The sequence below is a fragment of the Peromyscus leucopus genome, chromosome 14 (genome assembly GCF_004664715.2).
Source record: "Peromyscus leucopus breed LL Stock chromosome 14, UCI_PerLeu_2.1, whole genome shotgun sequence".
Lineage (NCBI taxonomy): Eukaryota > Metazoa > Chordata > Mammalia > Rodentia > Cricetidae > Peromyscus > Peromyscus leucopus.
The window spans coordinates 24,284,399-24,307,702 of NC_051075.1; the positions used below are offsets into that span (position 1 = coordinate 24,284,399).

Here is a 23,304-nt window from a genome sequence, read left to right on the forward strand (position 1 = left end):
GCACCTGCAAAGCCCCGTGGTTGCCCAGCTTACTTCCTGCCTGTCGGGCAGCTGGGTTTGTGTGCTGAGTTATGATTCACTGTGCCTTACGTTTGTATGCTTTGGTTTATGCAGCTATAAAATGATCATAAATGGGGTAAATCGTTCGGTCTCTTTTCAGCCTCTCTCACCTCTTCCTACTTTCCAGTCCCAGTAGAATTCTTTCCCCCTCTGCATCACAGTCCACGACGTTCTTTCTTCTCATCTCCATGAAAACTGAACACAAGGCAGGTGTGGTGGAGCATGTCTGTACTCCCAGCACTAGGGAGGCTGAGGCAGGGTCATGAGTTGGAGGCTGGCCTAGACTACAGATCAAGACCCTTATACTTCAACAAAAAACCATAAACACATGAGTTAGTATAAGGAATTAGTAATTCTCTAACAAAAACCTTTAATAAAAGGTACAGTTTTGTAAATGTAACTTGATAATGGTTAATAAAATTAGACAAAATTTCATACTTGTGATTTTAATGAAAACAAAATATTTGCTTGAATACTTTTTTTTTTGAAGCACCATCTTAACAAAAAAGAACTGGGTGGGGGGGATGACAGTGGGTCCAGTGGCTGCAGGCGACCTTGACACCCTAACTTTGAGCTCTGGAATCCCCGTGGGGGAAGGAGAGACTTGACTCCAATCCACTGACCTCCATGTGTGCTCTGGTGTTCACACATAGGACATAAATGAAATTGTAAAAAAGGCATGGTGGCACTCACCTTTAAACTCAGCACTTGGGAGGTAGAGACGATGGCTCTCTCTGAGTTCAAGGTTCAAGGCCAATCTAGTCCACAAAGCAAATTCCAGGTCAGTCAGGGCTGCATAGTGGACCATGTCTAAAAAAAGTCACATCTAAAGCTTTTGAATCCAGAAATGCAGGGGTTTGCTCTAATGATACTCTAATGGAAAAGCCCTTGATATTCATGAAGAACAAATACTGTAATCCTATATGAATACCAGAAATAGTCCATAAACTCAACAACGACCTACAGCAAACCTTTCTGTTTCTGAGCTAAATGGAACTAGAACTTACCACTTCATTTAAAAAAAAGAAAAAGAAAAGAAAAGAAAAAAAAAAGCAGTTGGTCCTAGTAACTGGAAAGTGTTCCCATTGCAACCAAAACTCTAGTAAGCAAGCTGTTTGCTGTGTCGTACAGGCATGTGATGAGTTTTATTTAGAATGTTTCTGAGGATTCTGCGGCACAGGTTTTGCATGCAGCATTCAGGCATCTTTAGGAAGGCGGTCTAGTCTCCAGAGCTCATGTGTCATCGAGATCTGAAGAGTTCTCATTGTCATTTGCAACAAGGGCTTCTCTGTTCTCGTAAGTCCAGAAGCCATTCAGATCAATTAGAATGGTAGTGACTGTGTCTCCTTGATTACTGTTGATTAAATCCTGAAGCGAGATTTTCAGAGGATCCTGTGGTTTTACCATGTCAAAGATTTCATCCTGTAAGAGAAAGCGATAATAATGAAAGCTGGGCAAAGTGATTTCTGTCACACAGTGATGTAAAATTCAGGGTGGACTTCGAATTCTTGTACAACTGTTATTCCAGTCTTTTCACTTGATAGGCATCTCCTTAACACAGACTTTTCTTGGGCAATTCCTTAGCTGTCTGATAATTATCTCTCATTTCAGAGATGACAAAAACAGGCTCAGAATGGAATCCAAGCTCACAGCTAATTAATGGCAGAGCCGTCTTCTACAGTATTCTTTGAGTGCAACCAACTGCTCTTCTACTTTTTATTGCCTTCTAATGGTGGGGCAAAGTCTGGGCAAAACCTTTTCACCCCCGTGCTGGGAATCAAACCCAAGATGTCCCTCCAGGCAAGCACTCTGCCACTAAGTTATGTCACCACACCTTTTAACTAAGAGCTGAGCTACATATTAAAAATTCCAGTGGTTCAGAGACAGTGACAAAACTTCACTTCAATAATCACAGCACCTTTACTCTAGTCCCAGTATGGGGAGAATGGAAATCCATATTAAGAATTAGTCATGCAAAATAACAAAACTGTGCCAAGACTTAACTAGAGTTCATGGAAGAACCTCTTCTATGGTATGAAATATACAGTAGAAATATTTGCAAGGCAATAACCTGTGTTTTCTAATTTTTTTTTCTTTTCTTAAGACAGGGTTTCTCTGTGTAGCTCTGGCTGTCCTGGAACTCACTCTGTAGCCCAGGCTGGCCTCAAACTCACAGAGATCCGCCTGCCTCTGCCTCCCAAGTGCTGGGATTAAAGGCGTGCGCCACCACCACCGGACATGTTCTAATCCTGTGTCGTAAAATTACTCAAGAATATTTAGTAGTTAGCATTATAAACAGTTACATTAAACAAATTTATAGAGTAACTCAGGTTCATAAAATATAAACTTTTAAACTGTGCATTCTTCTTTCCAGACTAGTTGAAGATTCAAGTGCTGATTCTTAAATTCATGTTACAAAGTTTGGAATTTCCCCCAAGTGTTGTCTTAGAACAGTCCTTTCAGGCTTACTCTTGGTTAAATTGGTTAGGGTATTTTATTATGTTACTCAACTAAACTAAAAAGGTCCTGCTGGATGTTTCTTCCTAACTGGTGAACTGCTGACTACGTGCCAGGGAGCAGCGTGGGTTTCATGTAACGGTGGTTTTCCTGATCTCTGTTTATGTATCTGTGTGAATGCTCCGTGTGGGCCTCGGGTCCCTGGAGCTGAGTTACAGATGGTCGTGACCGGCCGGCATCGGCCTGCAGAGTGCTGGGATAAAATGCAGGGCTCTGGCGCTCTCACGGCTTTGCCGGCCTTCCAGCCCCAGGACCGAGTTTTCATATCGCAAGTGGACGTTTCTTTAAATCAAATGGATCAAAGCATGCAGGCTCTTTGAGGCAGCGCACCAAAAAAGGTCTTGAATCTGAATAGTCCTCCAGTTGATGTGGAGTATAATGAAAAGGACTGCTCAAGGATGCAAGCTGACACTCTTCAAATAAAATGAATGAATGTTTCCATGAGAACACAAGATGAACAGTGAAATCATCAACTATATCAATCAGTAAATCCAAATTTGTCTCTATTTCTGATGATTTAAGAATCAGTTCCAAACAAGTGACAGCAAAAATCTGACTTGGAATGGTGTTTCCTAGTTCATAAATTACTTCCATATAAAACTGGATAAAACATTACTTAGTATTATGGTTATATTATCTGATGTTATGTAAATAAATAAAAGACTAACCTTGACATCTTGAAATGAAACAGGATCCTGTCCATGGATTTTCATTAGTTCTTGTATGGCCTGTATTTAACAGAAATAAATCCATAAATGAAAAGTGAAGTCCATAATTCCCAGCCCTTCTCCCCCGGTTCCTGCACAGTCCCACACTGTAAGTCTCAGCTTCAGCGTCTCTCCGACTGCTCCACTTCCAGCCTGTAACGGGGCGAACACACCCCTGGCCTTTTCTACGCTTACACCGAGCTATCGAGAACTTGGCAGAGGAAGGAGGGTTAAGGCTGCAGGCTGCAGTTTCTATTTTCCAAAACTAGCTCAGCCCTCACATTTGTTTCCAAAAGAGAATACTGAAAAGATGCGTAAGAAAGTCAGCTTGACTTTACTATTATATATTTCCTAAACAGAGAAGGAACAAAACAAACAGACTTGATTTCCACTTTAAATCTATTTATTATAGGAATCCTTTTAAATTTATAATCAAGCTAGGTAAAACTGTCAATAAGTAATTTAAACCAAATAGTTTAATATATCTAAGGATAACAATGCTCCTGTGCCCAAACCATACTTACCCTAAAGAAATAATTGAGGGAGAAGACATTCAGATATCCCTTGTTCTCAATGTCCAGCAGTTTGAAAATATACTGCAGAGCTGCAGGCTCCTTTCTGTTTTCTAAGGCAAGAACAAAGTCCAGGTAGGTCTTATAGTCCTACAGAAGAGAGAACATTCACACAGGGTCTGCAGTGGAACTTTAAATGAGCATCCGCCAAGATGAAGGGACTGTAATCAGAGGTGGCAAATTTAACTATTTTTTTTTAAATATGAAATAAATCCATTTGTGCATTTAGTGTTGGTTTCTGGGAAGTCTATGTAGGCACTAATCTAGGACAGTTCCGAGAAACTCAGCTCATTTTTTTGAAGATTTGCTTAAACTATAATTTTCTTCCATACTATAGAATTGTCAAGACAGTGATTAAGTTATTTTATGCTGCCATTAAATTTATGTCATTTCATTTTAGTTTCTTTGAAAAATTTCTCTAGAATGAACATCAGTTTATTTAAATTACTATTCAGAACCCACTCATCCATGTCTGTGGGTTCAATGCCTGTGGGCTGAAAATATTTGGGTAAAAGTTTTCATTTGCACCTAACGTAGGCTTTTCCTGTCACTAGTACTTAACACAGTATGACTACATAGCATTTATACTATTAGGGATTACAAGTAGACCACAGATGATGTGAGAACACTGGAGCCAGCACAGGGAACATCTGTGGATGCTGATACTCGAAATGGATTCTGGAACCAGTCACCAGAATCAGGTCTGAGTTTGGTGGCATGTCTGTAACCCAGAACTCTGAAAGCTGAAGCAGGAGGATCTGAGTTAAGCCAGCATGGGCCTGCAATTATTTCCCCAAAACCAAAGAAACAAGAAATCAGATGGTTTCCAATAGAATGAGGAGGCTGGCTCAATGGTGAAGTGCTACCTCACGAGCATGAGGACCTGAGTTCAATCTCCAGACCCATGCAAAGATGTCTGAGATGGTGGCATGCATTTGTGGTCCTGATGCTGGAGAGGTGGAGATGAGGATCCTAAGGGTTTGCTGTCCAGCCAATCTAACCTAATTAGTGCCTCCAGGTCAATCAGAGATCCTGTCTCGGCATTCCTAAGGATGACACCTAAAGTTGTAGCCCTCTAATACACACAGGCATGTAAACTTGCACACACACAAACAGAAAAATTTAAAAAGACGAATGGAAGCTAGAAGCATGGACAGAACAGAATGCCTGCATCTTGAAAGGGGCACTTGAAGATTACTTACTTGCGTTTTTAGTTCATTTTGCTTGTTGAAACAGCCTCACTCACCCCAGGCTGTCCTAGAACTCACTATGTGGCTCAGGCTGGCATCAAACTCAAGGAGCTTATGTCTCAGCCTCCTGAGAGCTGTGGTTACTGATGTGAGCCACCATGCCTGGCAGAATACTTATCTTACATGATAAAAAAAGAATGCTCACTTGGAAAAGAAGTTCACATTCTTGGAAAAGATTTTATAGAATACGATTAAAAATGTTCTTTGCACCAGGTAGTGGTGGCACACGCCTCTAATCCCAGCACTCAGGAGGCAGAGGCAGGTGGATCTCTGAGTTTGAGGGCAGCCTGGTCTACAGAGCAAGTTCTAGGACAGCCAGTCTACACAGAGAAATCCTGTCTTAAAAACAAACAAACAAGGGCTGGAGAGATGGCTCAGAGGTTAAGAGCACCAACTGCTCTTCCAGAGGTCCTGAGTTCAATCCCCACACCCACATGGTGGCTCACAACCATTTGTAATGAGATCTGGCTTCTTCTTCTGTGTACATAATAAATAAATCTTTTTTTTTTTTTTTTTTTTTTTTTTGGTTTTTTTCGAGACAGGGTTTCTCTGCGTAGCTTTGCGCCTTTCCTGGAACTCACTTGGTAGCCCAGGCTGGCCTCGAACTCACAGAGATCCGCCTGGCTCTGCCTCCCAAGTGCTGGGATTAAAGGCGTGCGCCACCACCGCCCGGCAATAAATAAATCTTAAAAACAAAAACAAACAAAGCAAAAATGAGTTAAGGAGCTGGAGCTTCCCCATGGCCTAACTCCATCCACTTCATGCCCTCCGTTAGTCCCCAGAAGGTATCAGTTTACGATGAGACTCCAGCGGTTATGTCAAGCGCTGTGGGGTCATTTCCCCGTGCTGCCTAACCACCTGCTTGCACACAGTGGCACAATACAACGTAAGAGCTCACTCATCTGTACGGTTATGTCTTAAGTAGCCTTGGTCTGGAAAATCGTGTCCTTACTGTTTCTCTGTTTGTTTTAAGATGTTCTACACCAGGGGTTCTCAACCCTTCTAATGCTGTGACCCATTAATACAGTTCCTCCTGTTGTGACCCCAACCGTACAATTATTTTCATTGCTACTTCATAGCTATAATTTTGCTACTGTTATGAATCATAACGTAAATATCTGCGTTTGCCGATGGTCCTCTGGGGTGATGACCCACAGGTTGAGAGCCAGTGGCTTACAGCCTCGTCCATGCTGACTTCAAACCAAATTCCCCTGCCCCGTTTTCCTGAGTTCTGGATTACATCACCTTTCCGAGCCCCAGAACAGTTTTACTCTGTGGCCTTCTGTTGTTTGTTTTGTAAAACGGTTTCATACAGCCAAGGCTGACCTTACACTCATGATCCTCCTGCCTCCATCTTCCAGTGTTGGAATTACAGGTCTGCACCCCCACGCTTGGCTTCTGCATGTTTTTAATAGCCACGAGAGTGATTTTTAAAATGTTCTTTGGAATTTTTCTTATCAAAGCTCAGTGTGGTGGTCCGCCTCTTTTTTTTTTTTTTTTTTTTAAGATTTATTTATTTATTTATTATGTATACAGCATGGATGTCTGCAGGCCAGAAGAGGGCACCAGATCTCATTACAGATGGTTGTGAGCCACCTTGTGGTTGCTGGGAATTGAACTCAGGACCTCTAGAAGAGCAGCCAGTGCTCTTAACCTCTGAGCCATCTCTCCAGCCCAGTGGTCCGCCTCTTTAATCTCAGCACTCAGAGGGCAAAGGCAGGTAAATCTCTGTGAGTTCCAAGTCAGTGAGGGCTACAGAGGGAAATCTTATTTATTTTTTTTAAAAAAGCTTTCTTGTTAGGCATGGTGGCTATGCCTTTAATCCCCAGCACCATCGAGGCAGAGGCAAGGTTAAGTCTAGACTGGTCTACATAGTGAGTTAAAGGCCAGCCAGAGCTTCATAGTGAGACCCAGTCTCCCACCACCCACTAAAACATTTTGTTTCTCAAGTGTTTTAAAAACATTAAAGGGAATATTAAACAAAATCCCTACCTCTCTATAACACCTGTATAATCTATATAATCTAAGATCTACGTTCTTAAATTAAGTGTAACTAGAGAGGGAAAAGGACAACTGCATGCTAGTTATCTTCAGCTACTAATGTAGACACAGTAATCCAACACGACTCTCACATTTAGCTGGCTATGGTAGCTTCACACCCAAACCCCAGCACTGGGAACTTCAGCAGGAGTGCCTCCACAGTAAGTCCCAACCAGCCTTGCAACAGAGGGGGCCTCTGTCTCAAATGATTAAGGCAATGGGCCTGACTTAAGTCAGAGTATACACGGTCTGTGTCAGACCTGGCAATTTAATGACTGAACTATTATATAGAAATAGTTTACAGGCTGGGCAGTGGTGGTGCACACCTTTAATCCCAGTGCTCAGGAGGCAGAGGCGGGTGGATCTTTGAGTTCGAGGCCAGCCTGGTCTACAGAGTGAGTTCTAGAACATCCAGGGCTACACAGAGAAACCCTGTCTGGGGGTGGGGGTGGGGATGGGGGAGGAATGTTTTACAGGATTTACTGAATGTTCAGATTCTTCTTTTTACTAGTTCACACTCCTTATTATGAGTATCAGTATACCTAGGTATCCTGACAATGAAATGAGAAAATATTAAATTCTGAGCCCAGAAGGAAGGATTTTTAACTGAATTTCCTTAAGAACAGACTCAGAATGTCAAGAAATTCCACTGACTTAACATTTTAAGACCGGTTATTAACCACTGATATTAGTTTTAAGAACCTGTTACAGACTGGTATTAATAATGCTGAAGGAAGCAAGGCATGCTGGTACATTCCTGTCGTTCTGGCACTTGGGATGGCAAGACACGAGGGTCAAGAGTTCAAGGTCATTCTTGACCACAAACCAAGTTCAAAGCCAGTGTGATCTACCTGAGACCCTATCTTTAAGACAGACAGACAGACAAAAAAACTATTGATTTACATCAAGAAAATAGCTTATGGAAACTGTAGGAGCCTCGATTTTTTAAATGTATCAGCAGATTTCAATACCATTTCTCCATCGTAAGTGAGACACTCCTGGAAAACACGGTCTAAGAAGACATTGGTCATGGTTGCCGTTCCGTAACGGGAGAGTTCTTCTTTACTGAGCATGCCATTGTGATCTTTATCAAGATTCAAATACTGACCTTGCAAAAAAGAACATAGGAACATATTCAGGACCAAAATAGTTTCTAATTCATCACAAAGGCTGGACATTAACAAGGTGTCATTTTATGACCTAACAGTCTGATTGATTGGCAGTAAAGGTTGTGGCTTACATGTAGTAGTTGGCCATCCTTCGAATGCTGATTGAACAACTACTAAGCTAAATTCCCACAAAAAGCCCATTATGAAGCTTGTGATCTGTGGCCTATTTCACTTACAGTTTTGTTTTCAGTTCACAACCAGTTAGAACGCTCACAGATTTCTAAACTTGGTGGGTCAACAGGAAGCACCTACATGCTTTCAGCTTAAGTCAGCAATAATGGATCCTAAGTGAGTCAGGAGACCATCCAAAATGATATTATTGAAAACAAATGAGATTCAATAAATCCAAATCGTTCCCCAATACCAGTCTCTGTGCATCCTGACAACAGCATTCTATCAAAATAGGACAATAGCTGTTGTTCGAGCCCATGAAAATGAATCAGATTGCATTGTTCTGCTGAAAACAGAGCATAGCAACTATGCAGGAGTTCCAAACGTTCAGACAGTAGTAAAGTAAGGGCATCTTAGTAACCTGGAGTACTGACCCTCAGGTGGGAGAACACTCTGGTCTTAAGTAAACCGCCTGTGTCTAAACAGAGATCTGAGTAATGGAACTTTAGAGGGGATCCTACCATAGACCCTCAGGGCGGAAGGAGCCGAAAACCAATTTGTTTCTTGACTCTCTTTGGACAGTTCCTCATCCCTTAGCTAAAGAAACACAGAAATATAATTAGAAAATAGCAATTATCATGTGACAAAATTAAGTAGTTTAATAAATATTTACCTCCAGTAAATCATCTAGGAAGCTGCATGCTAAAATATCTTGAATTTTGATTTTCCCTTTAAAAAATACAATGAAACACAATTTCATTTTGAGAACAACTTATTTTTTAAAGGTGTTATTTTACAAAGGCAATCATATAATCATATGATAAACATCTAGCTCTTAGGTTCCTTATTTTGAAACATTGAAAACACACATACACACAAGCAAAGTAAAAACACTCCAACAAAAAGACAAAACAAACCCCAATAACCCACAAAATCTCTACATATTTACTTGTTTTTTTTGTTTTTCAAGACAGGGTTTCTCTGTGTAGCCCTGGCTGTCCTGGAACTCACTCTGCAGACCAGGCTGGCCTCATGCCTCCAGTTATAAGAAGCTAAGCAGTAAATTCCTACTAAAATTGTGCTATCAGAACCTGAAAAAAGTTATGTCATATTTTGCAACTAGGGACGATCTTGGTAATGAGGGGTGGGGCTGGAGAGACGCTCCGCTGTTGACGGTAAGGCTCACGTGTCTGAAAGACTGCTTCCTGCGCCTCTGTCGTCAATGTCACCTCCGCTGTTGACGGTAAGGCTCACGTGTCTGAAAGACTGCTTCCAGCGCCTCTGTCGTCAATGTCACCAAAGCCGCTCTTTCTTTTGCCAGGTGTGGTGATGCACTCCTTGAATCACAGCCACTCAGCAGGCAGAGGCATGCAGATCTTTGTGAGTTCAAGGACAGCCTGGGCTATGCCGTGAGGCTCTGCCTACTAACTAACTAATTAAAAGGGTAGCTCACTGAAAAATTGGGGGTTCTGTGTTTACTAATCTGGCCACCACTTAGGAAAGATAAAGACTACATTATAGTAAAATGCCTCTCAAATACAAGTTTTTCATAAAGAAGAGAGCAATTATGCCATACACCAGATAGCAGATCATGTAATTGTGTGGCTCCTTAGAACTGGAAGAAGTGACAGTGACTGGTCATCCAGGTCACATTTTGAGGGATGAAGGAAACTTTTTTTTTTTCCTTTTGAGACAGGGTTTCACTATGTAACTCTGGCTGTCCCAGAACTTACTACGTAGACTAGGTCAAACTCACAGGAATCTGCCTCCCCAGTGTGAAGGAAATTCTTTTTTTTTTTTTTGGAGACAGGATTTCTCTGGGTAGCTTTGTACCTTTCCTGGAACTCGCTCTGTAGTCCAGGCTGGCCTCGAACTCACAGAGATCTACCTGCCTCTGCCTCCCAAGTGCTGGGATTAAAGGTGTGCGCTGCCACCGTCCAGCATGAAGGAAATTCTTACGAGGGTAGGTGTGGTGGTTTGAATAGAATGGCCCCCACAGGCTCCTATATCTGAATGCTTGGTCATTAGGGAATGATGCTACTTGACAAGGATTAGGAGGTGTGGCCTTGTTGGAGGAAGTGTGTCATGGGGCTTTGAGGTTTCAAATGCTGATTGCAGATCCAGATGTAGAACTCTCAGCTACCTCTCCAGCACCACGTCTGCCTGCATGCTTCCCACCATGATGACAATGGACTAAACCTCTGAACTGTACGCAAGCCCCAGTTCAATGTTTTCTTTTAAAGAGTTGCAGTGGTCATCATGTTTCTGCACAGCAACAGAACACTGAGACAGTAGGAGATATCCCACCATCGAATAGCTGGTTATAGTCAGTGCGAGAATATGTGAAAGATCCTTACATAAAGCAAGGCATTGTGGCTGTCTTATACACTGGCCCACTCTTCTGAGATTTGCCAGATTATGTCACCAACATTAGAAAACAAAGGGAAATGGAAGAGACTTGTCTACTATTGAGATAGTATGCAATAAATAATATCCCCATATTTAAATTACCTATTTTTTTTTTTTACCTGTTCTTAGAGGATCCAAAAAGAAGAAGAACTTCCTAACTGCTGTGCAAACATAAAAAGAGTAAAAGGATTTTTCCAACCCATCTAATTGTGGCAAAGTGGGGATAAGTTCCAGGATGTAGTTTTCTAAGTCCTGGAAACAAAACAAAATGGTTAAATGTCTTGCCTTAATTTCCTCGCTATGGCAGACTAGAAGCTGGACTGTAAGCCAAATGAACCCCCTCTCCCTTAAGATTGCTTTGCTCGGAGGATTTTATACAGCAAGAGAAACAACATTAGGACCCAAGGTAATATATTTAAAACTCCCTGGCACACACCTATAGTCCCAATATTTGGGAGGCAGAGGCAGGAGGATCATTGCAAGTTCCAGGCCAGGCCGGTTACAAAGGCTGCAACGTGAGACTTTGTCTTACAAACTTCAAATGATCAAATACAAGTCTCCTGCGGTGCTTTACATTTATTTTAGCAACTTTATTTTTTGCTCTGACATTCTAAACATGTGTGCCTGGTAGATAGAGACATCTAAGTTCCTAAAAGAATAGGCTCCTCAACCTGGTGTCTGAATGAGCTCTTCCCAGCTCCTCCTGCTTTCATCTGCTTTCTCCCAACTTTGGTCTTTCCATTTCCCTTACCAGTGTCCCATTCCCTGTACACACGTCCGATCGAGCAGCAAGGTGAGCGATCTCTCTCTCTCTGGGTGATAGAGGTGGTGGTAGGATGTCCAAAATGTCAACTGAATGGATCTATTTTTAGCTTTTGGGGGGTAGTTTTAGGGTGGTGGTGGTGGTGGTGAGATAAGGTCTCACTACGTATCTCAGGCTAGCTTCAAACTTGTGAGTAATCTCCTGCCTCAGCCTCTTAAGTACTGAGCTTGACAAGTGCTTCTCAATTCTTCTACAGCCACCATTCATCTTGGCCACTATCAGTTTTGCCTCACACTGCTACCACAGACAGCAGCCTACTATTTCTGCCTCCATCCTATGCTCTTAGAATCTCCCATAATTCATCCAGAATGATTTTTAAAACTAGAAACCAGGGGCCAGGCAAGATGGTTTAGTGGGTAAAGGGGCTTATAGCCAAGCTTGATGACCTGGTCTCAATTCCCAGGTCCAGATGATAGAGAGAGAACCAACTCCCATAAGTTGTTCTGACCTCCACATACTCACACACAAAAAACTAAACCAAAAACCCAAACCAAATCATACCCTGGTAACTCACTGAAACATTCACTGGCTTCTTTTGAATCTCAGAATACAACCTGAACTCTCCACTCTAGCCTAAAAGGCTCTGTATGTGATCACCATCAACTTCCCTGATGTCACCCGCCACTTTGGCTTTGGTCTAGCCACACTGGCTCCATTTGTATAGAGACAGGCAAGAGCCCTTTCCTGCAATGTTGATCTGAAACTTAAAGCACAAGAACGATACTCTTTCCTTAGAAGGGATAAGATGATGATCAAAACACATATCTGAATAATTATTAACTCATTGGCTTTATTGATATTCTCCCGTAGCTGTAAAAGAGGACTCCATATTGGAGAAAAAATATAAGCCCCCCAAAAAGAGAGCCACATAGTTTAGATTACTGCCAAAATAGGTAAGTAGCGCAGCCATTTGGGTCATGAGGATTTAACCCATTCCTAACCAGGCCTAACGACACGAATACCTACAGGATATAAACCTATGGGTAAAAGCAAAGCCACTTCAGAGTTTTCCTCTCGTCTATAAAAGAGAAACTTCCTGGTCTTTATCAAAATAATAAAATAATGCATCCATGAGAATAGCCAGGCTGGCGAGGTGAATGGCTTACAAACTTCTGTGTGGGCCGAAAGACCCGAGCCTGAGTACTAAAATCCTGTGGAAAGGTGGAAAAGAGGCCCGGTTCCATGAAGTTTTCCTTCAGTCTCTACGTGTTCTGTGGCACATGTGAGCCCTACCCCATCTCTTTCTAGCCCCTAGGAGGCCGGCTAAGGAGATGGCTCAGTGGTTAGGGCACTTGCTTTGTAAGTGTGAGACTGGAGTTCAGCTCCCAGGACCTCTGTAAATGCAGTGGGCGTGGCGGTCCACCTGTGACGTCAGCCTTGGAAGACTGCCCCAGGAATCTCCAGAGAAAGCTACCTAGCAAAGGAGCCATGTGGCAGGCTCTGGGTTTGATTCAAAGAGCCTGCCTCCACGAAGAAGAAAGAGGGATTGGAGATGATCCTGACCTCCACCTCAGGTCTCCAGGTCTGCCTGCACGCATGCCGAACACGCACAATTCACACACATACGAAGGAGACGGAGAAACAGACTCCAAAGCTTTTTTCTTCGGTATTGTTCTCCGTCTTCATCTCTGCCCCTGGGATCTCAGAGATAAGGTCTCAGTACACAGTCCTAACCAGCTTGGCAGGGTCTTTGTATCCTGGCCTCCTAAGCTAGCATTACAGGTATGGGGCACCACACTCCATTCTCATCAACCATTTTTAAATACATTCTATTTATTCATTGATTGTTTTGTTATAGCTCAGGCTGGCCTGGAACTCTATATGGAGCTTCAGCTACCCCTGAACTCTGAATAATCCTCCTGCCTCAGCCTGTAGAGTGCTTGAATTACAAGCATGTGCTATGATGCTCAGCTTCATTTTCCTTTTAAAAAGATCAAAAGATTGTTTTTTAAAGGGCTGGAAGAGCCTACAGATCAATTATGTGGTCACTATATACTAACTTTAACATGTTTACAGAGGTAAAATCAGGCAAACAAAAGATATGAAGACAAAACCAAAGTAAACTGTAAGTAACAACTTACTTAGCGATGATTAATGTTAATATTTTGGTATCTATAACGTTTATTAGATTTAGATCAATACTCACTGATTCCCGAAGGTACCCTTGTCCGGCAACATCATATAAACTGAGTCCTATTCTGGTTTGATGCAGCCAAACTGACAATAAACAAGAAAAGGACATGTAAATACTCAGGTCTGTTCTTCAGCATTTGAGATAAAAAGAGTAAGATACTGGACTAGGCGTGTAGGCCAGTTCCGGAACTCCATAAAGCCATAATTAAGTGACCAGTGACCCCTGAGCCACTTAAACCAAAAGAAAAAAGCCATGAACTGGCAGAGTCCAACAGTTCTGCCATGATTACTACAGTAACGGACGCCCTCGGGGTACTGTAAACCTGTGCTCCATCCAACAGGGAGAGCCGGCACACTGTGTCTTCAGTGAAGCTCGTATCTCCTGAGGTTAATTACTGCAGTCAAATCTATTAATTATCAATGGTACACGTAGATTCCACAGGCCATATAGCACTTAGAAGATTCATAACAACTCCAAAATGTTTTAATACAGGCTTCTTGAAACCAAGACTACAGTTGTGGGTTTGAGACCATCCTTTCAGACATATATATATAATGAAATGAAATTACCAGTAACCTGAAATTATTTCAAACCACCCATTAAAACTCATGTTCTGCTTTTTAAAAGAATTGAAGTGATTTTACTGTTCAAGCATGTAAGACAAATACATGTCACTAAGGCAGGCTGTGGAAGGCTCGGATTTCCCAGTGAGGGAGCAGTCCCTTGGTCTTACAGTATCATACCAATTGATGAATTCAGCTCTCTATTAGAATCTGTTCCTCTCAAGATGTTTATGAACAGCAATTGCTTTCTTACTTAAACAGCAGAGATCTCACAGATCAGGAACCAGCCCTTTTAGCTTAAGAAGTCTCAACATTTTACCAGCAACCACAAAACAGACTTGTGCAGAGCGTGTGAAACTCTCAGGGTCACACCTCGACCACACCTTTCTACCCTGTGCGTACATCTGTTCCTTCACACCATTACAAGACATAACTTCAGCAAGTGAGGACATTGGCAACAGGACAGACTGACTAGGAAAGCCCTTTGGGGACAGTTCATGTGACCCAGAAGAAAGAAAAAGGGTTTCTGCTTTTGACATCTCTGCTTTGCCACCGGTCTTAGGGTACACAAGGCTTTTGTTTAAAATAATGAATTCAGTTTTAATACAGAAAATCATACCTCTGTACAGTGCACAGCAGAACCATAACAGCATAGGAAAAAACATGCCACAAGGGAAAAATAATAGAACAGCACAGGCCAGTGCCTACTTGATTCCAGACGAAAGTTCAAACTCACACACACAACAAATCACCTTTTCGCATGACGTAGTTAAAGAACTGCATGATGGAAATTCTCCCATAGGAATCTGTATGGAGGAGTTTGGCAAAGACTTTTGCAGTAAAAAATTGCCTAAAAAAGGAAATAAAAATTAAAATGGTCTACCAGCATAGTACAAAAATGACCTCTACAAGAATTAGCAAACAACATAAATTCATACAATTAAAAATCACAGTAAGAGACAATAAAGACTCCTCATAGTTCAAAATTTGAAACAGTAAGTTATAAATGTTTGCATTCTTTCTTTGCATTCTTCAAAGAATGAGACCTAGGTACATGCATGCCCTCACCTGCTAAAGCCTGGGCTCAGTTGCCTATTGTGACGGCTCCTTGGCCTAGCCACAGTGAGGGGCAGGCCCATCTGTAGAGGCGCCCTCCAGTGCCAGGATGCAGAGTGGGGCCCCTAAGCTGCAGGAGGAAAATCAGTAGGGCTGCTGGATAGTCATCTATCACATTACCCACCACACCTTAGGAAGGAAGGAGAATGAAATCGGAGTGGTTGGTATTCCAGCTCCTGTTTCTGTGTATAAAGGTGATAATGGAGGGCCGGGTGTTGGTGGCACACGCCTTTAATCCCAGCACTTGGGAGGCAGAGCCAGGTGGATCTCTGTGAGTTTGAGGCCAGCCTGGTCTACGCAGTGAGTTCAGGACAGTCTAGTAAGACAAAGCAGCAGACACTAAATTCATGGCCATAATTCTACCTGTGGGATCAGTTACCAAGCATGTCCCACTGGTGTCTACGCTGAGCATCTTGTAGTAAAATTTGCTAGGACATTAGATAGAGTGTAAATGACTTAATACACTGGTCATGAGTATGTAGTACTTAAAGGTTATCTATAATCTTAATTGAGTTAATAGTTCATATTTCAAAATTCTGAACAGCATTAATAGTTTAAAAACTACATTAAAGAGTTTGTCCCAAAGGAGTATCATGGTCTTCTAAGCACATAATAGAAAATATTGTGTGTTCAAGTGGATGTGGGTTGCTGTAGAGACCATGTAAGTATATAAACTATCATTAAGCACTAAACATCCACGAAAGCCCACTGGAGTCTGGACACCGTGCAGTTCCTGCTCTTGGGTATGCATCTCCAGTCTGGCTGTGAAGCCAGCACCTCAGGCGGCCAGCTCTTGGCTGTAGACACCTACTCCATCCTCTACTCATACAGCTTTGGATGGCAGAGTTTATCATTTAGTTTACCTTTGTGTGCCCTTAAAACTGGCTTCAAGGTAAGTGAAATCTGATTTGTATTTCTATTATATTTATATTTAGAAGACTATAAATAGGAAAAAGTAAATCTCTAAAAGGAATGAAGAAGGGCTGGAGAGATGGCTCAGAGGTTAAAAGCAATGGCTGTTCTTCCAGAGGATCTGGGTTCAATTCCCAGCACCCACATGGCAGCTCACAACTGTCTGTAACTCCAGTTCCAATGGATACAGCACCCTCACACAGACACACATACAGGCAAGCATCAACGCATGTAAAATAAATAAATAAGCTGGGTGGTGGTGGTGGGCAGGCCTTTAATCCCAGCACTCGGGAGGCAGAGGTAGGCAGGTATCTGTGAGTTTGAGACCAGCCTGGTCTACAAAGCAAGTTCCAGGAAAGGCTCTAGAGCTACACAGAGAAACCCTGTCCAGAAAAACCAACCAACCAACCAATCAAAAAACAAACAAATAAATTTTTTTTTAAAAAAAGAATGAACACATAGAATCATTAAATGGCGTTACTTTGTTTATTCTTTTCCTTTTTTTCAAGACAGGATCTTGCTATGCAGTACAGCACAAACTAACCTTGAATTTACAATCCTCCTGCCTCAGCTTCTTGAGTGCTAAATGACAGGCATATGCCACCCTGTCCAACTTGGTATTCCCCCCCAACCCTTACACCCCATCATCCTTCCTTCTCTCTATCTCCCTCTTTTGAGATAGGGTCTCACTTTGTAGCTCTGGGTAGCCTGGAATTTGCTATGCAGAGTAGGCCGGCTTCAAAGTCACAGAGATTCACCTGCTTCTGCCCACTGAGTGCTGGGATTAAAGGTGTATACCGCCATACTCAGTGGTATTATTTTTCCTAATAACTTCATAGTACCTTTATTTTGTTGTTGTTGTAAGTTTTATTCTATTTCATTAAGTTGAATGCTTCAGTTTCCAGAGTACTGGAATTAAGGTGTGTACCACCGTGCCCAACGCATCCTATTTCTCTCTTTCATCCGAGACAGGAACTCACTATGGAGCCCAGGCTGGCCTTGAACTTGTGATTATCCCCTGCATCAACCTCTCATGTGCCGGGCTTACAAACAGGTGCCCCACCCCCAGCTTTGTATTACTGCTCTTACTAACTCCACACCAACACCTCTGTATGCGTGGTACAGTACATGTTTGTGTGGCTGTGGGCATATGTGCATGTAGGTACATGCAGAAGCCAGAGGCTGATGGCAGGGGTCAATGCTCTCCACCCTACTTGTTGAGACAGATTCTCTCACCAAACATGGAGCTCACTGAGTTGAGGAGCTGGATGGCCAATGAACTTCAGAGGTCTGCCCACCTCTGGTCTACCAACACTGGGGGCTGCACACACATGCTACTGTACCCAGCTTTTATACGACGATCACTGGGGATCCGACAGGCTAAGCCACTCCCCAGCCTCCAATTTTTCCTTGACTCTAAATAATTTTATCACATTTCAGTCACTTAGAGTGGTAAGTCAGATGTCCCTCCACTGACATCTGAGGCAATGCCAGCGTCCACCACGTGGTCCTCTTTAAGTCACATTATCCTTACTTGCACTTTGGTCCAGCCTTGTCTCCAACCTTCACAAAGTTTTCATAATTGATCATTGCTTCCTCTCCAATCATAGGTGGTATCTGGTGCTTATCCAGCAAAAACCATAAGTTCTTAAGAGAATTAGGGAAACGGAAATGTTGTAAGTTAACGATGTATTTAAGAATGTAAATGCACCATTTCTGTCTAATAAAGGTGAATCTATGCCCCATTACTTTGACTACTAATAAAATAATTGACACTTATTGTGCTTACTAAAGTTTAAGCTTTCAAAACATACTACTTCTTTAATCCATGTAACTATCTAACGTAGGCACTATCTACTTTACACATGAAAACTGAAGCATAAAGGTATCAAGTCTATTGCCTAAAGTCATACTTTGGCAGGGGCCTAGGATTTGGACTTCTGCTGAGGATGACGATACTGTACTCTTTTCCAAACCTTGACCACTCATTAGGATCATGTGGGAACTTAAGAAACAAAACCTTAAGAGCACTATCCTTGGAAATCAGGCCATGCAAGTTCAGCAGCTGATTCTGGTACACGTATACAAGCTCTGCTTCAGAAACCTATGGAGTACTACTCTGCAGCGAGAATCCAAAGAGGCATAACAAAATCCTGCACAACTTAAGTACAAGAAAGAAATGGATAACAGCTAAAGCCATTGAGTCCACTCGTACCTGTAATTCTTCATTATCTAAGAGTTCTCTGCTTTTCCTCTGTAGAAAGACAGCTCTAGATTCCTCTCTTAATTTCTGTAGTAAGACTTCATCTTCTGCGGGCAACTAAAATCACATTGGAAAAGGCACCTTACATCAGTATCAAATTAAAGAGGACTAGCTTAACAGTGTGGGCAAAGCCAGCATGCCTGATGAGGCTACATCGCCGAACAGTATTCTTACTACTAATATCTACAGTAAAAACTGGAAGAGCTCAAAAAGGGGGGAGTAATAACTTTGCCTTCTTGGACCGACTTATTGGTACAAGATTTTAGTGGATTCAAAGTATTTTCTCACAGTGATAAATCAACTGTAATAAAATACACAAAATGTTCGATGTAATCCTCTGTTTTAAAAAATATATGCTTTGGATCCCACTTTTGAAATCACATTTCATTTACAGATTCAGGAACTTCCACTTAAACAACACTTACCCTGTAATAAAACCGGGGAATGGTCTTATAGAATTCATTTGTGTTTTTTCTACCTCCTTTCCATTCTGAGTAGTACTTGGTAAATAAATCCATTTCTTCATCTTTTAATTCTTGTTCACTTTTTTTCCCTAGTAACAATAGCAAAAATAAAATAAAATAAAATAAAAAGGTGAGAAAAGGCACAAACACCAAATATTATTTTTACTCAGGATAGCCTATACAGTAAAGTCTGGTTAAAACATCTGCAGTGTGCCGGGCGGTGGTGGCGCACGCCTTTAATCCCAGCACTCGGAAGGCAGAGCCAGGCAGATCTCAGTGAGTTCGAGGCCAGCCTGGGCTACCAAGTGAGTTCCAGGAAAGGTGCAAAGCTACACAGAGAAACCCTGTCTCGAAAAACCAAAACCAAAACAAAACAAAACAAAAAAAACAAAACACATCTGCAGTGACAGAAAGGCCTTCAAAACTGTGTTTAGATGCTGAACGGACTAACCTGAAATACTGCCTTCTACTGAAAAGGCCTCCTTACACCAACCACTGAACTGTCCAGTCCAGTGAGGATCAGGTGTTCCCTGTACTTGGGTTTATCACTGAAGCTTGCCTCTTCCTCAGGTCATTGCCTCACTTACAAACCTTTGCAGTGTTTCAATTCATCCTATCAGAAGTATTTGCTAGGGCTAGGGGGACAGCTCAAGGGGCAGAGTGCTTAGGCAGCATTCACAGAGCCCTGGGTTCAAGTCTCAGTGCCAGAAACAAGAACAGACACCCCTGAGCACCTACTGTAAAGGGTCCTGTGCTGGCCACTGCGGCCAGAGGAAGCAGAGCAGGCACAGCCCCTGACCTGATACAATTTTGGCTCCAGGACCGCAGTTGGTCTTTAATAACGAAACAAAGAACAGCACTCTGAGGCTCAAGACTCAGAGCTCCACTGCCCTCTAACCTGGCTGCTACTGACAGGTACCTTTCTCCCTGGGCCATTTTTCTTCATTGAGGATAAACATCTATGGAGCCAGCATGTACTGAGGTTCAAATCCTGGGTGGTGTGCACACTATGCACGCACTCTACCACTGAGCTGCACCCTAGACGCCAGGCTCCTTTATTCCTTTAGTAGGGTCTCCCTGTCCCTCAGGCTGGCCGCAAGCCTGTGACAAGCCCGGGGTCTCTGCCTCCCCAGGGCTGGGGTTATAGATGAGAGTGACCGCAGCTAGACCCCAGATCCCTGCTAGCTCTCTTCTGAAAGCACAGGCTCTAACACACTTCCAGATCACCTCTGATCACTCAGCACCTCAGGGATATCTGACGCCAGCCTCATTGGGCTCTTCAACTCCACCATCTAGTTTCTCCAAACTACTTTTCTGTCTCATTTTCTTCCAAAGGTGACACTGGGGATTCTTCAGTGCTTTTCATAGCATTTCTTGTACCAGTCATGTTAACTTTTAATCTTGAACCAAGCCTACGGCTTCTTTAGTATGGTTTAGTACAATTGGAGAAAACTGAAAAATCTTGCAAATAAAATGAGAATTGAAAAGGACCAATGAATTTAGCCATTAAGGGGTCACTAATGATTCTTTACAAGCAGGAATAAGAGACAGTAAGTTTTTGTTTCTTGTTTTGGTTTTTTGAGACATTCTGGTGCCTGTCCTGGATCTCACTCTATAACTCATAGAGATCCGCCTGGCTCTGCCTCCCTAGTGCTGGGATTAAAGGCGTGCTGCGCCGCCGCCGCCGCCACCCAGCCTGAGAAAGTTTCTTAACTGGGAAAAATACCAGCATGTTTATATGCTAATGAAAATGATTAAGAAAGCCTGATGATAAAGGTAAAGGGCTATCCTTGTGAATACATCCCTTCGAAGGCAAATGAGATTTAGCACATGGATGGGATCTACTGCACTGGTGTCAATGGATGGGATCTACTGCACTGGTGTCAATGGATGGGATCTACTGCACTGGTGTCAATGGATGGGATCTATTGCACTGGTGTCAATGGATGGGATCTACCGCACTGATGTCAATGGATGGGATCTACTGCACTGGTGTCAATGGATGGGATGGATCTACTGCACTGGTGTCAATGGATGGGATCTACCGCACTGATGTCAATGGATGGGATCTACCGCACTGATGTCAACAGCCTTAAGTAGGACTATTAACACTATCCACACAATCCAGATAATTTGTTACACACTCATGGCGCAGTAGTAGTATTCCTAGTAAAGGTGAAGAGAATGTAGCAAACATTGGTCGGGAGCTGGAGAGAGAACTCAGTAGGTTTAAGAGCAGTAAACACTGTAGGTTTGCTGCTCTTGGAGAGGGCTTGGGTTTGTTTCCCAGCGCTCACACGGCAGCTCACAGCCATGTGTAACTCCTGCTCCAGGGGATCCAATACCCCATTCCGGCCTTTGCAGGGACAAAGGGCTAACTGAGGTGCAGGCCAGCTCTCAGCCTTCCTCAGTACCTGTGGCTTCTCCCAGCACTTCTCACCCGACCTCCTGCCCTAAAGGTCTCCAGCCCAGGGGCCGGGCTTCCCTTCCTCCAGCTTCTGATCCTCCATCACTCATCCATTCTGGACTTTGGCTCTGCTCTTGGTTCCCATCTCTCCTCTCTCCCCATCTCTCATGGCCTGGTCTACTCTGCTGTTCATACTCAGTCTGGAGCCTTCCAGGTGCCTCTGGCTGACCTCTCCCTCACAGCTACACTAAAGCCTTCTCCTTCATTCCGCAGGCACTGCACAAACATGGTACACTTCATGCATGCAGGCTCTCACAACATGCTTGTTAGTGGTAATGGAAATGATTGAGGAGAAAAGAAAAAATTGATAATGGATGAGAGAGGATAAAACTGAAGAGAAGCCAGTGAGTATATGGAAAGGAATGTAATCTAGTGAGGGATTGGAGGGACTCACATAGGAGTAAAGACAATTCTTTTCTTTTCTAGAGACAGGGTTTCTCTAGATAGCCCTGGCTGTCCTGGAACTCTATCTGTAGACCAGGCTGGTCTCAAACTCAGAGATCCACCTGCCTCTGCCTCCTGAGAGCTTGGATTAAAGGTGTGTGCCACCACTGCCTGGTGACAATTCAAATTAAAGGTGAAGGTTGAGTGTAAGAATAGATACCTAACACCTCAGAGAAATGGTAACTGGAAAGAGTTAAGGTTCTCTTTTAACTGTCTCTAATTCCTCTTTGAGACAGACGTATTTGAAAACAAGTTCATCAATTGAAGGTGAACAATGGAGAGGGCTGACTGGAGCCTTGGGAAGATGAGGGGAATTAAGTGTGGAGAGCAAATGCTCTTCTTGCAGATGCGACTAAAAACACATACTTCAGCTTAGTGGACATGGGAGTCTAAGTGAGGACTCACCATGGTCCTGTTTTTCTTTTTGGTGGTGAGTCTAGCTTTTAATGGCTGAGACCTCTCTCTAGCCCGGTTCTGTTTTTCTTTAGCCGGTTCGTTTCAGCTGCCTGGGTGCTGGTGTGGAATTAAATCCTTTAATTTAATCAGACTGACCGGCAAGCAAGTGTGAAGGACCGGGGAACGAACTAATGATATTTAAAATGGAGGGTTCAGCGAAAAAAGAGTTAAAAGGCGGCAGGCACTCGGGAAACTGAGGCAAGGCTGGCCTGGGCTACATGGTAAAACACCCTGTCTCGGGGGAAAGCTATGAGGATGAATTATTATAGGTCTTGGTAAGCTCGACGGGAACCCAGGGTCTCAGTTATTCCTCCTAAGCCTAAGATCGTGGAAAGCGGGGGCCACAGTCGCGCTTTCTGTTCCCTGCAGGTCATTCACCAGGGAAGTTTGGGCCAGCCCTCCGCGGATCGCTAACAGCACCCTGGGCTCCGGCTCCTTTGTCAGGTGAGTTTCCCAGACGCGGAAAGCCGCACTCGCACTTCCTCCTCCTCCTCCCCGAGGCCCCTGCGCCACTTCTAGCCTGGGGCGGGCTATCTAGCGGGCGGTCCCTCCCGCACTCACTCTTCGGATCCTTGTTGGGCGACGCCAGGCGCCGGCGGAGCACGTCTTTCCAGTCCATGGCCGACTCCCGCTCCGAGGACCCTACATTTGCGGGTTGTTAACCGCCCCACCCACTGCCAGCTCCGACGTCAGACGCCGCCAAGGCAGGTGGAAGTTAAGAAGGACGCCCGGACGCCATCTTGGACCCGGGCGGAAGCCCCGGCGGCAGAGGCAAAAACCCGAAGGCTGGGTCTGTTCCGGATACGGCGATCCCGCTAGCAGGGGCG

At 43.4% G+C, this 23,304-nt stretch overlaps 1 protein-coding gene across 1 annotated transcript; it reads right to left on the bottom strand.

Moving 5' to 3' along the window:
• Positions 1-1,181: 1,181 nt before the first annotated feature.
• Positions 1,182-23,220, bottom strand: Ppp2r3c (protein phosphatase 2 regulatory subunit B''gamma). The gene is made up of 13 exons (XM_028869719.2): positions 23,039-23,220; positions 19,072-19,199; positions 18,599-18,703; positions 17,918-18,030; positions 15,108-15,205; positions 13,805-13,875; positions 10,955-11,087; positions 9,100-9,155; positions 8,948-9,023; positions 8,118-8,254; positions 3,809-3,946; positions 3,246-3,305; positions 1,182-1,482 (listed from the first exon to the last, which is right to left on the bottom strand). The coding sequence occupies exons 1-13, from the start codon at positions 23,094-23,096 to the stop codon at positions 1,294-1,296; spliced, it is 1,362 nt and encodes a 453-aa protein (XP_028725552.1). The 5' UTR covers positions 23,097-23,220; the 3' UTR covers positions 1,182-1,293.
• Positions 23,221-23,304: the final 84 nt, after the last annotated feature.